Raw genomic sequence first — 17,824 nt, 5'->3', positions numbered from 1 at the left:
TTCTCTTGTGTTGTCCTTCTGTTTGTGGCACCAAGTCCTGAATAGGTCAAACCAGGAACAAAAACTACTTGCATTGCAAATGAATGTTAAATAAAAACTTTAGTATCATGTGCATGACATCCCTCTCATCTCATTGTGTACTCTGTACTCAAGTGCTGTGGGTATCTCACCGGGTTGGAGACTCTTTGGTAATCTGGTGGCAACTCGAGTCTCTCTTGTCACAGAGCGGTCATGGAGATGTCTCTGTGACGTCTTCTGGAGTGGAGCCAAGTCTACGGGGAGTAGCAAGGGAATTTAAAGGGACTGTACAGTACTGGTTGAGGTGGGGATTCATGTTTTTGAACATTTCTAAGTGAGATAATGATAAACCTCTTATGAAATATGAAAGAGCATGTTATTTTAAGAAGGATTCAACGTATACCGTGTATTTGATGAAAATTGGTTTTCAAATGGCCGAGATATCCAAAAAAAGTGCTAATAATAAAAGGCGACATGCCACAACTTTATTAGGACCTCTTTGTTTCACCTTGTTTTTGGATATCTCGGCCATTTCAAAACCGATTTCCATCGAATAAACTTTTGATACCCCTTAGAACTGCATGCTCTTTGACATTTCATAGAGTGGTTTCTGAATTTCTCGCAATACGTTAAAAGCTAAATCCTCACTTCGACCAGAACTGTACACACCCTTTAACATGTTCAATTTTTTTTTGGGAGACTCTTTCCAGTCTCCAGCAGATCGCAGAAACGTTTCCGCAATGTCTCCTTGTAGTCACGGCCAAGTCGCTGAGACTGATGTTATTTTGCAAGATGTCTCTGCAACTTTGCGTCAACCCCTTGGCAACCTGCTGGAGACGTCGGGGAGACGTACATGTATCTTCGACTGAGGAGACATCTTGGAGAGGTCTCTGCAATTTTTGGACGAATAAATATTGCATTATTTAGAGATATCGTTGAAGTTGCTGTGGAGTCGCCTTCTTGGTGAGAGTGACTTATGCAATATTGACTAACATTACTGTATCAGCTGTTATTTTGCCGAGGCTTTAATTTTCGCAAATTTCGCAAATCACTGTTGAACCACGAATTTAACAGCACGCGAAAATGTCGCCATGTTGCCATGCCATTGAGTAATGGTGCACTTACGATATGGACGTCAATTCCCGAAGAATGTTCCTATTCAGGTGAAGCAAAAGCATAAAAAAGGTACTAAAATCAATTATGGTATGGACATTCACGTATCCCATAAGATGTTACCACAGGCTAGAAGTAATAGCAAAGTTACGTTGGACAATTGTATGTATGTTTCAATATCAGAAATAATGTACAAGTGCTGTACTGTCGATGGTGACAATGGCAGTGGTGGTAGTGGCAGTGTCGGACAGGTGGTGGTGGTGATTGTGAAGATGGTAGTACTGATACATGTAGTGGTCTTGGCGATGGTGATGGTGGTGGGGGTTGTGATGGTGGTAGTGCTAGTGGTGGTAGAGATGAAGGTGATCATGGTGGCAACGCTGGTTCATGTAGTAGAAGTGGTGGTAGTGATGGTGGTGCTCATGGTGCTGGTAGTGGTGATTGTGTTACGGCGGCGATCATGATGGTGGTGTGATAATAACAACTCCATCAACTCTACCTACATAGTTTCACAAATGTTCAAGGTATCTGCACACAGCTCAAGAAAACACAACACCAAGACTCATATTTCACAAGCATAACAATAATTTTATTGATTCTACAAAAGTTGTTGACTGTCCCCCTGAATATAATCATATAGTGCAGTAAGCATAGATGACAGAGTTTAAGACTCCTTAGAATCTTGTACAAACCACTGAAGTTATTGTAGCATACAGTAGCATACACTCTGTGGCTTACAAGAACAGAGTTTCTTGCTTATCTTTTGACACAAAACTCAAAACATAGCTCAACCGCTGTGAAAAGATTAAGGAAATTAAACTCGAATTTGAGAGATAATTGTTTGAAACAAGCTTGGCTGTAAATATCAGCATAGGAACGAAGTAATGATTATGAATAGAAGGGTTATTCAAGGGGGTGCTTAAAGGGATAAGATACACTGTATTTTATCATCTGATATCCAACTTAATCAAGGAGTTTCATTGGTCTCATATTTAACGAAGAAGAAGCACCTCAATTGGCACTATTCCAGTATAGTCTTGTTATAAAGAACACTCTTATAACAGAGTAACTCTTCCAATCGACTTTTAACAGGAAGAAACAAGTTTACCTGCTTCCTGAAATCGGCACTGCCTCCAAAGTTTTCAGAAATTATCTCCCTTGTGTGTAACAAACACTGCTGCAAGGCGAGATCATATTTGCATGCGTTACGGTATACACCATAATTGTATCACGCGAGTCTAATATTTCACGAATCAGGACTTTCCGTCAATTTCACAAATGGTTAAATTCATGATCGTAGAGTACAGTAACGAGCAAAGCTAAATATATGTGCATGCACATCGCATTCATTTCACGATCACGGTTAATGCTGTTATATTTGTGAATACTTGTATTATACTCATCTCAGGAAATTTGTGAAGATAAAAACGTTGAGAAATTTATGGCGTAAACAGTAATTGCCAGGAAGCATACCAAAAAACATTTGGTGGACAATATACATTGTACCAAAGTCTGACAGGAGAGCCTAACTGATATTAAAAAGTTGCAAATCATGGATTCAGACATAATACTTTAATACTCATAAAGCAAACAAAATATGTGATAATCACAACAGCTACAAAACAAAACAAAGCAAGAAGACAGATGCAATAGGAACCTTTCATCCATTACAGTGCACTCCCATTAGAACGATATTTCATTACAACAAAGCAAACATTCAGGTCCCCAAATCATAATTTCCATGTCTTTATTTAATCCTTTATTTGTAGGGCTACAACAAAATGTCTGTATAACGAAAGATAACTACAGGTCCCGAGGACTTCTTTATAACAAGAGTCGCCTGTGCTATGAAATTACATACTGCATTACAACAGCCAATTTATCATTTACCTGTACTTCTCTGCCTCCTCTGAGAGTAAGCTCGTGGTTATCAACATAAAAATTATTCATCATTCACCTACTTTGCACTACACTTATTAATTCTTAGTACTTTTTAAGACCTATCTCTTTGACAGATTAAAACATTTCCGCACAAATCATCTTGTCCTTCAACTTCTGTGAGCCACACAGAGGTGGATTACCGCTGAATAAAAAATGAAACAAGAGTATAGAAATAATCTACAAGTTTACACCTGCAGAAGCAAAATCTACAATTTTTTTAATTTGACTTTATTAACATTCATAATAAGAATCATAATATGGTTTTACAAACTCCCCTTTGGTTCTTAACAGAAAACTCATTTATAGATGATGAAAACAAAGCACATAGAAATGAACACATAAAGAAATAAGTTACAATCTCTCTACAATATATATCTTCAGGATACATACAATATAAGTTCTACACGGTTACATGGAAAATATTGCACTTTCATATACTGTACTCACCAAGTTCTTGTTCTTGATAACCAGTGGTAAAACACACACACAAATAAACAAACAAACAAATACAAGTGAAAGATGAGGAAAGCAAACAAACATGATACTGAACTTTTCTATTCCTCTGAACCCGTTTTCCTAGTATTAATACACTTTTCATGGTGCAAGGCTCTCACAACTGACAGGATGGATATCATAATGATTTGCCTACTTCCAATCTCCTCTTAACCCGCTGAAGTCGGTTTGATTTCGCTACAACACGCATTTCGCATAAACGCTTGCCCTCAACATGCGGAAGAAAACAAACCCTCATTATCAAAAGAAAAAGTATACCTTGGCACAGTATCACCTCAACTGCTGTCCAATGACTATTATTGCAAACCATTTGACAAATAAAACTGACAATCAAATGCTCTGCATGTTTTTATTTTGTCTTTTTCCCCCTGCCAGAAAAAAAAAAAAAAAGTTTAAAAGACTTTTATAGAAGCGAGAGGCAAATAAAATGAAAAGAACAAAAACAACAAAACTGAGGTTAAAAGTGGTAAAAGTGGGCTCCTTGTTTCCAAATTTTGCAAGATCGATACTAAATATCATCCTTGTAACCTGCAATGGATAAGTCAATCCCATCTTTCGTAACTCAATGGCCGCAAATTCTGATTGCTTTAATGCACGTGACACAGTCGTATGCCAACGAGACATTTACTGATGAAAGTGTGTTAACATTCGCACATGCAAAGTATGTTTGTTTCATGTTACTTTTTGTTAGTCTACGGACTAAGTTTTAACAACAAATTTATCTGAAAATACAGTTGTGAATTTGGGGGCATTATGACACTACCCTGTGTGTGTATATACATTAATATATATTTACTGTTTTGATTACTGCATTAGTCAATTACTTTTCATTTTATCAAGCATTCTCAAAGAAGCAAAGCTGACATAAAAAAAAATGGCAACTGTACAAAATATATCTCTATGATTGGCAATTAATATTTACATATCTTACACAGAAGTAACTCTTGTTTAGTACATCATGACAAACATCTCATCCTTTAAGCTTTTACATTTAAGAGCCTTCCAAGACACTTGCTCCGGCTGACATACAAGGGGATTTCCCTGCGTAAAGCTACAGGTGAAAAAAAAAAAAAAATGAAGCACAGATCGCATTCTTTTCCCAGCCCCTTTTCTGTGCTCTGGAATGTATCAAACATATTCAAACAAGCCTGCTTTTAGGTGGAAAATAACAAACCAACATAAAACACAAGCTTCTTTTTATCAGCAAGTCTTTTCACTATTCCCTCCTTTCATTCCTTTCGTTAAACTTTACTGCTGCTGTTTACTGTCATCATTGTTATCCACATTGTTTTTTTTTTTTTTTTTTTTTTTTTTTTTAAAGAAGCAAAAGTATATCCTTAAAGGCATAATTTACCATTTGCAGATGAAACAAAAACCCAACATTAGTGCTTTAAAGTAGTTCTAAAATGTGAGTTAGGGATATACACAACCACTGTAAAAATTTGAATCCGTATAATCGATGTTAAGTATTGTTAAATACATAAAATGTGAACAATAGTTATGATAACAATGCTTCCAGACTAAACCGTATACAGTTATGGTTTATTGAGAAAAATGCTGATGTCTCCTCATATTTTAGGCTTTATTGCAAAAATTTTATATAGTAGGATGTTTTGTGATACAACAGACCTACACATATGCATCAAATGTGATATCTTGAACTTTTTTTTAAATCACTGCTCCCAAAGGTAAACTGGACCTTTAAGAAGGGAATCCTTCACTGCAAAGGATTATTGGGGGTGTGTATGTTATCTTATCTCAAGACAGAAGCTGGTATTAAAGCATTCAAATAACTTGGTAATTTTTTTTCTCTCTCTTCTACGTGAGATATCTTAAGTTCATCTTTAATGGAGGGATTATTTGGTCCTCAACTTACATACAACTGTGTATTGTGTCCTTTTTTTAATACTTTCTGTGTTTTTCACCGTGAAAGGATGTAATTAAACCTCAACATGTACAGTGTTTACAGTCCTGAAAACTATCGAGAAGCTACTCCACTGAAGTTCCCATTAAAAAATAATTTCAACTATGCTCAATCTTCATAGCATTTGATTCTACCTCTTGTTAAACTTTCAGCAAAACAGAGACCTAATTGATGTTTCAAAACCACTGACAGGTTTGCTTGCGAATTGTCAGAATCCATTTCATTCCCGCCTATGTACACGTGGGCTTAAAACTAACTTCATGAATACATACAAATAAATTCTGTATTGTGCCTTAACAGATTTCATCAAATGTCTCAAACTATTGATCAGCAGTTGTGATCTTGAAAAAAGAAAAGAGCATGACATTTTATAAAATCTCGTTACGGTGCATCTTCTCCCCTACGCATGAATAATCTCTTCATTTCCTCAGATTCATTATTCCGTTGTCAACTAAAATAGAAACCCAAAAATCGAGATTTCTCTGATTTATAAAACGCTTTCATAGTTACGACAAGACAAATAATGAAGCACCTTCAGTACCCACAAGACAGTGCGAGCAAACAGAAGAGATAGAGACAGTAAGACATTGTTGTATCCTTCCTCTGAGTAATTTCATGCAGCACACTGTCCTTTAGGTGATGGTAAGCGTGACGAAAATAGTAATGCTGAGACATAACTTCTAGTTTGTGAAATTTGGCAAGAATCTCCGCTGGATGATGTCATTTCAGAAACTGGCCTCTTACAGAGAAATCAAAATAGTCTGAACTGAATGACTGAGTTAGAAGGAGAAGAAGAAGAATGGACTTTGGAAAAACTGAGAGCAAATTATGAAATTTGGATGTAGGCGGCAATTCTGTCAAAAAGCTATTACCTACATGTAGTTATATCAATCTTTCTTCACATCACACACCAGCAAATTCTGCTATCTTAAGATTGTACTAACTCTACGGAAGATAGCACATACATGTAGGGTGAGTTCAGGCAACTCATTTGATATCGTCATGCCCTACACAAGTTACGTGTAGTAGGCACTGAAAGCACAAACCGTGTTTGGAATATTTCTACATCTCTAAAAACGAGACATAGATGGCAGTGATATATATTTCAAAGCTTTATCGCAACTGATACGCGCAATTTCGTACTCTACTATCCAAAAAAGCTCCTGTTTAAACATCTAGGGGTTCAGTTTACTTTGATGGGGCCATTTCTGCAATATGTACACATACTTCTTTTTTCCCCCTTCAAATTCATATTCTACTACAAAGTTTCTACTTCATTACAATCTTGGAAAAGATTCAATTCTAACCATTATGTGAATATAAGATACCAAAGAATATAGGGTGGGGGAAAATGTGTCTTTTATAGGCATACAGTGCTCAGACTCGGGATTATGTCTTTCTATATCTGAATGTCTGTCGTTAACCTGACAGAATTCATGCTCCCACAAAGGTTTTGCAGCTCTGGGTCCTTTACACCACACGGAGTACAGTGATTCACATTAAAGCTACACAATGAGCCACTCAGAGCTATCAAAAGCTCGGGCAGTTTCCCTCAAATGAATATCTGTAAGCCAATGCAACAGTAAAATTTAAGACCCTCTAGTTCACTGAATGTAAAACAGTATTATTAGTGATAAAATATGTGGCGCTCTGGAAACATGATGCATGTCATGCATGAAACAAGTTACTCTGTTAAACCTTGTTGGTACAAAGACACTGGGAGTCTTACTATAAGAGGTAGCCAAGCGCATATTACAGCATTCTGTCAAAATTCACATGCCTGCTACATTTCATACTGTACTAGAAATCTACACTGCACTGGAGAGATACATGTACTTGACATTGCATTAATAATACTAGGCATCGCCAATGACAATCCGACCTGATTGCAAGTCACATGGAGTCGAGTTGGATAAAACTCAACTCAAATTCAAACTTGAGGATGTAATGAGGTGGCTAAAAGGAGGGAGGACCCCAGACAGAAGTAACCAGGTTACACTGTAGTTTTTCTCACAGGGAGCCTAACTCATTGCGACTGAGTCCAAGATTCTTTGCACTACTGTATAAAAAAGTGTATGTTTTGCATGAGTAATTTTTCAAGCTTGATCAGGTAAGATAATTTTAGAGTGTTTTCAATTATGCGGAATCAAAGTACAAAATAGTATATGCATGCATTTATTGTAGCACTAGTTTCATGATGCCATGACAGAGTATTTCTTTGAGAACATTTGAGAAAACATTTTGGGCATCAGTTTCTGTGGCATTTCTTTCTTTTTTTTTTCTTTTAATAAATACTTAATGACAATGCATACATCTACTTATCCTGAAGCGTGCAACCTAATAAGTTAGATTTTAAAATATCTATTTTTTCTTTTCTTTTGAGATCCATTCATAATTCAATTAAACTTAAGTTTATCCTTAAACTTCTATATGTACTACAAACCAGCACTCTGGTTGTACCAAAGTCCAAGGATTGATGATTAATCTATCAAATATGCTGAAACAGAAAATTGCCAAAAAATGCTGATTTCTACAAGGTTTGCCATCACTTGCACATCCTTTCACTTTGGTGACTTTTGCATTGCTTTGGCTAATTTCAGTGGGCTTTGGAATATTAGGACTGACTGTTGATAATCTGAGAAGATTACAAACATTTCCAACGCAAAAGGCTTCACAGTAAGAAGATCCCATTTGCTCTCACACATTTCATATTGTTTGTGCCATTTTTTTTTTTTTTTTTTTCCAACATGCGCAGAAAAGTTAGGGACAGTTTGGCCACAATTGATACTGGGAATCCATCACTGTGGGCACTGGAGTGGAAAATGGATACACGTATTCAACAGTGGAGCCAATATTGTGTGCGATGAAACATGCACAGTACACACGCCACAGCGGACAAGTAGAGAGGCTGTTGTAGGTTTATGGGAATGTTGGTGCTAATGAGGCTGCTAGAATACGTGAACACGCATTACACAAGAATAGGGCATGAGATGCAAGTTGTATAACCTGCTGATATTCATACACAAAAGTCCGCCTCCATGAAATACAGTTCTTCAGATTGAAGTACAGAAAGTATGAAGCATATAGTATTCCATCTCATCCTTTTTCCATCCAAGCATTCACTCTGGAGTCGAAAAATATGTGTCTCGCATGTTGTGGAGGCAAATTGTATATATCCGACCCTGCACAGAACTTGGACTGCTTGCTCGATGGCATGTCCTTTTGAATATTTCAAGGACGCTGGAAAATGTCATGGTTAGATATCATCTCCCTTCATAAATCGACCTTGGAACAGCTGCAACAGGCAAGACAGGATTGTAGAGGTTGAATTCCACAACACTGCGATTGCACTTTTTCCTCTGATGCACCTTTGATAGGTATGTAATCCCTCTCAAAAATTCAGGCTGCCAAAGAGGGCGCTGTCACTTTTCGTTTCTTCCTCAAACTCGAGACATTGCTCTTGACTACACTTGGGAAAAACCTCAAGAAGCTTCAATACACATGCTCACGCAATGACCTCTCGATATACATAAATGCTGGACACGTACAGGTTGCCAGTACACAGGACGTTACACCGTGATTGTGGGTCTTGAGTGCGAGGCGTCATCCTTCGGTGGCGATCCTCCATCCTGCATGGTGGAGTCGAGGAGTTCCTGGATGTTGGGGATGAGGTCGCTGGAGGAGACGCCGTCATGGAGTTCACTCAGGGTACTCTCCATCTGGTGTTTGGATGAAGCAAGAAACAGGAGAGATCATCTCTTGATATGATTTACATGTATATCTTTTGATACGTGACCGTGCATCACAGAACCAACAAAAACTTGCACCCCTTGATTTTTTCGCGAGGACTCAAAAAAGTTGAAATGGGTCAACCGAGTCAATCTTGAGTTTTTCAAATTTCTGAAAGAGCTATCCTTCTTCTACATTATTCTTGGGTTTGGGATCATAACATGAATGGGAAAATGTGTTTTCAGCAGTTTTTCTACAACTCTTTTTTTTGGGAGAGTAGAATGATCAGGTATGTCTCAGAGTCCCCTTTACATTTCTTGAAGTCCTTTGCACACTCTTCACTTTCAAGTCTAATAACTTTTGAAAGGATAGTGCTACTGCTTTGAAAGTTGGCATTGATATGCGTTAATTGAATATGCTCAATTTCAGCTTAATCTGATAATTCCTTAATTGTTGCAGCTCCGGTAGTTTTCATCCTGTGTTTTGTCCTTTTCATCGCATAGCTAGCACGGCTTGATAAAGATTATTAAAGCACTCGCATAACCCTGTACTTCAGAGCCACTTTTCTCAGTTCACACTTTTCCAGAGTGCGTGCATTCTTTCCAATATTTAGATAGGTTAGGGGAGTCCATTTCAATTGAGCTATACATCATTTTAAAACTTAGAGTCTCCTCTTTCAGAACCTGCCCTTAACTAGGAATCCATGTCTGGCGACTTTTTGTTGGGTTTTGTGATGCAGGGTCACATATAAGTCATATCTTTTGATATGATTCGGCATGCTGTAACCCGGGAAAACCATCAAACCTTGGGCTACAGTAGAGCCACCCCATACACAGAGTTTGGCCTAGTCGATTTCAGTTAGGCGCAACATGGCATGTATTCCTTTGTTTCATGTTTGCCTAGCAAAGTTATTGTTACCCACAGGAGCAGAGTTGGCCAGATTCTATGTGTAAACAGCACTGGATAACAGAGTTGTGTAGCGCCATCTCATGTTCTAAACATGTACAGTTACATACTCCTATTATGGTGGCCACATTTTAGCAATTGGCGTTAACAATCCCTACTCCGCCAAACACAGATCCCTCTCTAACAATAGCAAAATGGAAAATGAGTCAGATGATGTGATTATGTTAAATTAAAATTTGACATCATGATGCATACAAGTAATCTTTAATGCCACTATCATTATCAAAATATAACCATCAAATAACTCACTAAAGATACTATAATCCATTCACTTGTATTCACTTAGCTCTGTTACATATGATCATCATTATGGCCTGTATCATCACAACTACTACGATTATCATAAATATTAGCATTTTTACTATCATCAACACTATCATTATCATATTTTCATCAATATCATCATCAAAACCATCATCACATCATCATCGTCACCATCATCACCATCTTATTCACCTGCTTGATAAGTTGGATGCAGAGATCCACGATGTCCCTCCAACGCTGCATCTCCCTGGCGTGGAGCTGCTGCTGTTGCTGTAGTAACACGGCCCAGTCCTTCTCCGTCTTTGGTAGCTCCCTGACCATGCCCAGATTGGTGGGAGGGGAAAAAAAATCAAGAGGAAATATCAAAGTCTATCCATTATCAAAAGCATGACAATAATGATCAGATTAAATTTGTAAGACTGACGGAGACAGCTTTCTCAGTTTAACTGCACACACAACCAGGACTGCCAATGTCAGCATAAAAAACAAAAACAACAACAAAAACCCACAAAACAAACAAACACACACGCACACACACCAAAACAAAAAGAAAATAAAAACAAAAACAGAAAACACACAACAAAACATAAAAATGTATAGTAAAAACAAAAAACAAAACAAAAGTAAACAAAAAACAATAAAGTGCGGAGGCAAAAATCTTATGTCCAGTCAAATGAATGTTAGGTATCCTAAGTTGCATTCATAATATTCCCATAATTGAAAAATTGAAAATATAAGGCTGCTCTTTTTTTTATCTCTCAAATTTCTCAATATTTTCTCCAATGGTCTTGGGTCTTTCTTATATGCAGGTATTCAACAGCCTCATAAGGGTCTTATCGAACTACACAGAGATTGGAAAATGACAAGAGCATTTTGATGGAAGACCACTAGTGTGAATGGAGACACCAGTCACTCACCCAAGCTTCTTGACGAACTCCGCGCTCGACCACGTCTGCTTGTTCGATGCGCTCTCCTCAATGGATTTCAGTTGCAGGAATAGAGACACGTTGAAGATGCACAATACTGCTAGTCTGTGTTTATAGATGGGAGTTTACGACACAAAACATGAAGGCAAAGATTAATTGGCGTTGATTGCAGAGAATACGACATCAACTGAAGCAGAAATTGTACGTGTAAATGCAAATTGCTTGATTGTTTGTTTGTCCCATTTTCCATCTGACAAGATGGCTGGACAGCCCACATTCAGCTGCACTAGCTACATGTAATCTTCCATGAGACCCAGTTGGATGTGAGGCAGAACCACTTCACTGGGTTGTGCACCCTGCTCTTTACGCTGAGTGAATGAAGCAGGATTTTTTTACATGCATGGGTTGTGACTCTCTCACAAAAGGAACATCCATTTTATGTCCTATCTGAGTATTTTGTCTTTTACTGTAAAAGGGGATGGTATACAATGTAAATGACCATGGAGGGAATCCTGAAATGAGAAATCACACTCATACACATACAAGGAAAAAGTGTTTCAAATATTTTGCAGGGAGATTCCATAATGTTGCAATTATACACCAGTATCTATGCAACAGGACTATTACATGGATAAATGCTCCTTTTTCTGTGCAATACACTTAGCTGAGTTTCCATTACATTCAGATCTGTCTGTGTTAACAGGAACAAGCTACCTAACTAAATGTATAATCTACATCTGTGTAATCGATAACCAAAGTGGAAACTGATCATAATTCTCAGTCACAGCTGCACAATTGCTCCACTCACCTGTCTTCTACCCATCCATTAGCCCCTTTGTCCATATCTCAATTCTGTAGTCCATTCGTCCATCAATCATTAATTCAACATACTCACTAATTGTCAACCTACCCATCCATCCATCCAATCATAAACTCATAAATCTCCCTACTTTCAACTCTCATCCATCACCCCATCCATTATCTGTCCATCTCTCCATCCATCTTCTCTCTTATCAAAATTCATCCATCACCCATCCAGTCATTTCACAAACACATCATTCTCTCAGCTATCCATCCTGCATCAATCACACATTCATCTACCAATTCCTCTCTCTATCCATCCATCCATTGTTCCAACCCTCCATAAGCCCACCTATCCATCTTTCTATATTTCCCGCCTTTCATTATTTGAACTTTCCGTTCATCCTCCCTCCTCTCCTTCCACCCATTCATTTGTCCACCTGTTCATCCATCTTCCCTTCTATCTATCTACCTATCTATCTATTTATCTATCTATCTATCTATCTATCTATCTATCTATTTATCTATCTATCTATCTATCTATCTATCTATCTATCTATCTATCTATCTATCTATCTATTTATCTATCTATCTATCTATCTATCTATCTATCTATTTATCTATCTATTTATCTATCTATCTGTCTATTTATCTATCTATCTATCTATCTATCTATCTATCTATTTATCTATCTATTTATCTATCTATTTATTTATCTATCTCTCTATCTATCTATCTATCTATCTATCTATCTATCTATCTATCTATCTATCTATCTATCTTATCTATCTATCCATCCACCATCCCTGCTCACATTACAGAGATGAATGCCATGGTGCTGTGAAGACTGATCTTGTTCTCTGTTGATGGCTGGAACCAGACTGGGGTCAGATTGGCAAGGAAACCTGGAAAACAATCAAAACAACATTATCAACAGAACATCATTTCATCTGTAAGAACTATAGGCAGCATGGACAAATAAGCAACATACTGTTTTGTGATAGTAACAATATCTGAAGCTTATATAGCGCATATTAACAAAATTATTTCTTATGGTATGCTTTCGTACGCTGTAACTTTTACAATCTACATTGAACAGTTACAAAGCTACAATCAATGCCCCCATACACATTTGGGAAATAAACATTGCATATTCACACCTCTTCTCCCCCTCTCGCCCTGCAGTATGTGCCCTCTCAATAAAAACAAAACAAAAACCAAACAACACAAGACATAAAAGAAGAAATCACCATCTCAAAAACTGGATACATCTTCTGTTGCCATGTGAACAACATCACTTATCAGTCACACTGGTGTAAAAAGACATCACTATCAAAAGGTTACAGATTGAAGAGCTGACCATCATCACGTTAACACAAAGAAGAGTTCAGATATGTGTGACTGACCAATGAGTGAAGAGCTTCTATGAAACTTTGATGGTAATCATGGTTACCTTGTTGAGTACTGGGCTGTGATTGGACGTCTATCCTCCGCTTCTCCTCCGCCTCGTGGTTGGGATGTTGGGACCGTCTCTTCTTGCCTCTCCTCTTTTTCACTGGTACCGCCGTCTCCAGGTGATCCCGGACAAATTTGACTTGAAAAAAATTGACAGAGAGAATACCAAATGAGAATTAATTTGAAAGATGCTACGATATTCTGTTTGTAAATCAATAGCTGGCATATCACATGTCATACGCACTATTTCCTTTTGGTAAATAGACAGTAGAGAGTAAACTCCGACATTGAATTCTATTCATGTCAGCTTACCTTGTGTAAAACATCTTCATTATCTGTAAGTCGAATATTGTTGATAAACTTATCTGAGCAGCTGCAGTGCAGCAACTGTAACTAAATCGGCCCACTTAAAAGATTTTCTATAAGGACTCCTAAAATGCTCTCTTCTTCACATCTGCACACTACATAATGACAAACATTGTTTGAAGGTTGGTTTGTGCATAGTGATGTGGTACAATGTTAGATCGTTAATAAACAGCACATCATGTGAGGCTTCCACAGCCTTTCCCGACTGCTGGCCACAGTGGACCGCGACATAATTTATCCACATTCACGAACTAGACTTGAAGTGAAGCATGACATTGTGCCAATTACAGCTGTATTTATTTTCTTAAATATATCTAAGCTTCATGGGCTGTTAGCAGAGTGGAGACAAACTCTGTGGTCAACTATATGTTTAAAGGGTGCGTACAGTTCTGGGCTAGGTGAGGATTTAGCTTACGTTTTGCGAGATATTCAGAAACCACTCAATGGGATGTCAAAGAGCATGTGGTTCTAAGGGGTATCAAAAGTTTATTCGATGAAAATCGGTTTTGAAATGGCTGAGATATCCAAAAACAAGGTGAAACAAAGAGATCCTAATAAAGTTGTGGCATGTCGCCTTTTATTATTAGCACTTTTTGGGATATCTCAGCCATTTGGAAGCCGATTTTCATCAAATAAATGTTGAATTCTTCTTAACCCTATTTTAACTGGGCTATTTGAGACCAAGTTTTTACTGGGGGGGGGGGGGGGGTCAATTTGACCCCCCCTTCAGATCTCGGCCGCCGATCGCGCGATCGCCGCAAAATTTTGCCTGAACATAGAGCCGGATGTCAACTACAAGATTACATGGTCATACAATAGAAAAATTTTGATTTCATATTTTTTAATAAATTAATTATGCAAATGAACGCATGAAATCATATTTTCACCTATAACTCCATCAAAAAGACTGAAGGATTATTAAATTTTTGGGTCAGAGTTCCTCAAGACACATCAAACAATTTTCTAGTAAAAAAATAGCGCAATCAAAATCATTTTCTTTTGTTTTTTATTGTTTTGTTAATTTCTTATGTATTTTATTGTTTTTTCGATCTTTTGTTTTCTATTGTTTTTTTGCCAAAATATGTTGGAGGCACTTTTTCAAGCTTATCTACATTAGAATTGATTTATTTCAATGGTTAAAAGTTGAAATAATCTAATTTATATCAATTAAACAAAAAAACACAGTTTGCATTGGATTTGCACACGAACTCATGAATTCGAGCATTTTTCGGGTTGACATGCATATGCAAAACATTGCATAACTTCAGAACGGTGTACCCGGACGTCGCAAATTTGGTCTCAAAATATGCGGCAGACTCGAATGAAAAAAGTCACGAAACGACGCTGCAAAATCTTTGCGCGTTGCGGAATCATGGCGCGAAACGTCGAGGGGGGGGTCAATTTGACCCCCCCCCCCAGTTAGAATAGGGTTAAAATTGCATGCTCTTTCATATTTCATAGGAGGTTTCTCATTATCTCACTTAGGAATGTTCAAAGCATGAATCCGCACCTTGACCAGTACTGTACAGCCCCTTTAAAGAACTACCACTAACAACTTATGTATATCAAAATAAAATCCATCATACCAACATAGGGACGATTACTAACGTTTTGGGCAAGGATTACTGTTTACTCCTCTGTGAACACTTAATGCATTTTTGCTTGTTTTGTTTTATTTTGTATTCCTTTCACTACTCCTCATTTTTCTAAATCCCACTTGAATATGGTGGTGATAGTACAGCAACAGCAGGCTTGGATCCCTTACCGAGCTCCCGCTCCCCCTGTTTGGTTCCAGACTCCACATTCCTGTCGATGAAGTTCTTGACGAGACCTAGGGCTGACTTCAGGAACTCCAGCCTCATGATGAATCTGAAGGGGGCAAAAATGTTAACAAAATTCACTTCATTTTCATTTATTTATTTGTTTACTGTAATACCAGTATTCTTTTCTTCAATGGAAAGTCCAATATTGAAGAAATGGCATTCTTGTCATCCCACTGCAAAAAAATCCTGGCTCTTATTCTATCATTATCATATCATGAGTCATTCATAAAGACATTTTATCACCGACTCATTTCACTTTGTCCTTTACTACTTGGGCAACAAGGCAACCACAAAGTTGGTGCCCTCAATTGGATTCTTTTCCGAAACCAGTTTTAAAAACTCATTTATTGCTTAAGATAAGGACATGATTACTTTTACATCACGAATATGTTTTTAAACACTGCACGAGTTGCCTGACTGAGGATCATAAAACAGCATTATGCATGAGCCAGGGAACACAGCATATGACAGTCATGATAGATGATCTATGCAGAAACTTTGGACTCCACAGTCCACTCACCTCAGTCGTGACTGTGTAGGGGAGACCTTGGTGAGAACGCGGCAGGTGTGAACGTAGAAGTAGTCGCAGTAAGGCACGTTCTTGTTGTACACCTCGTTTTCCACCACGTAGCACTGCCCCACTTTGCTCCAGTTCTTCTGGTACATCTGTTTGGGAAAATCACACATCACAACTGTTATAATGTGAATTCAATGTTTTTCCCTTCCCTTTAACCCTTGTGAGTGTAATTGAGGTTTGCCTGCGCGCACTAAAGTGTGTGCTCTAGTTTCTGCTAGGGCGAGGCGCGCCGTGCAGCTGAGGGTTTACGACGTAACAAAGGCTTCTATATTAGGAAATCGGGCGACTTTCAGCACCGATGCTGTGTGTACGTATGATACTCTATGGAAGAACAAGATCAGTGGTGGAAATAAGCTGCATGCTTGGCGGAGGTCTGCGCTCTCAGAGTGCTTTTCTAGTTTAAACATGCACTCACATGATTTTCCTCCACACCGCAAGACTTGTACCCCAGCGAGGTGTTGAGGTGTAAGGTGTAGGTGATCTTCCTGGTGTCTCGGTCCGAGTCGTGCCTTGTCCACTCCCCGATATCAACATCTGAATGACCACGCGGAGAGAGAAAGAAAGAGGGATGTGGGTCAGAACTCACAGGATCTCACATCAAAATTTCCTCTCTCAACACCATCATCTCAAAATGGTAATGGGGCTGTATGCACACAGTTTGCCCACAGCAGAGTTTGGAAAAAGACTATTTGGCAGGCTAAACTTGACCTACAGATTTTCAATCAAAATTGTAGATGTGTAAGTTGACAAAAATGAAGGAGATGGCAATCCATTTTCCTCTACTAAACAACATATTTTGGAAGGTGCTTGGTTCTGGCTTTTCAGTTACAAACATTCTTTAATCAATGATCATTTCAATTGGAAACACATTGTTAATGAATACGATGCAGTCTTCCAGGTGGTACACCTGAGTGAGCTTGCTAACTTTAGGTCAAGTTTGGACGGATTACTGAATGCTGACAAAAAGGCTTGGCAAGTTAAGCTACAAGCCCAGGCCCATAAAGGATCAACTCTACATTTCCTTGTCTGTTTTGTCTTTTTGATATAATGTACACTTTATACTTTAAAGGTCTAGTTTACCTTTGGGAGCAGTGATTTCAAAAATTTTCAAGATATCACATTTGATGCATATGTGTAGGTCTGTTGTATCACAAAACATCCTACCATATAAAATTTTTGCAATAAAGCATAAAATATGGGGAGATATCAGCATGCTTCTCAATAAACCGTAACTGTATACGGTTTAGTCTGGAAGCATTCTTATTATAACTATTGTTCACATTTTGTGTACTTAACAATACTTAACATCGATTATACTGATTCAAATTTTTACAGTGGTTGTTTCTATCCCTAACTCACATTTTAGATCTATTTTAAAGCACTAACGTTGGGTTTTTGTTTCATCTGC

The 17,824-nt window shown here is 37.9% G+C and overlaps 1 protein-coding gene across 1 annotated transcript in view; it reads right to left on the bottom strand.

Moving 5' to 3' along the window:
• Positions 1-8,941: 8,941 nt before the first annotated feature.
• The window catches only part of LOC140230212 (protein Aster-B-like), a 97,542-nt gene continuing 88,659 nt past the window's right edge, over positions 8,942-17,824 (bottom strand). The window contains exons 12-19 of the mRNA XM_072310392.1: positions 16,832-16,950; positions 16,360-16,505; positions 15,782-15,885; positions 13,649-13,789; positions 13,010-13,100; positions 11,386-11,499; positions 10,661-10,781; positions 8,942-9,228 (exon numbers count right to left, since the gene is read on the bottom strand). Coding sequence (XP_072166493.1) covers positions 9,079-9,228; positions 10,661-10,781; positions 11,386-11,499; positions 13,010-13,100; positions 13,649-13,789; positions 15,782-15,885; positions 16,360-16,505; positions 16,832-16,950 — 986 coding nt within the window. The 3' untranslated portion in view covers positions 8,942-9,078. The remainder of the gene's footprint in view (positions 9,229-10,660; positions 10,782-11,385; positions 11,500-13,009; positions 13,101-13,648; positions 13,790-15,781; positions 15,886-16,359; positions 16,506-16,831; positions 16,951-17,824) is intronic.

The sequence above is a fragment of the Diadema setosum genome, chromosome 6, assembly GCF_964275005.1.
Source record: "Diadema setosum chromosome 6, eeDiaSeto1, whole genome shotgun sequence".
In the NCBI taxonomy this organism is placed as follows: domain Eukaryota; kingdom Metazoa; phylum Echinodermata; class Echinoidea; order Diadematoida; family Diadematidae; genus Diadema; species Diadema setosum.
Note: the sequence above shows the minus strand (reverse complement) of the source record. Positions and strands in the feature narration are given on the sequence as shown.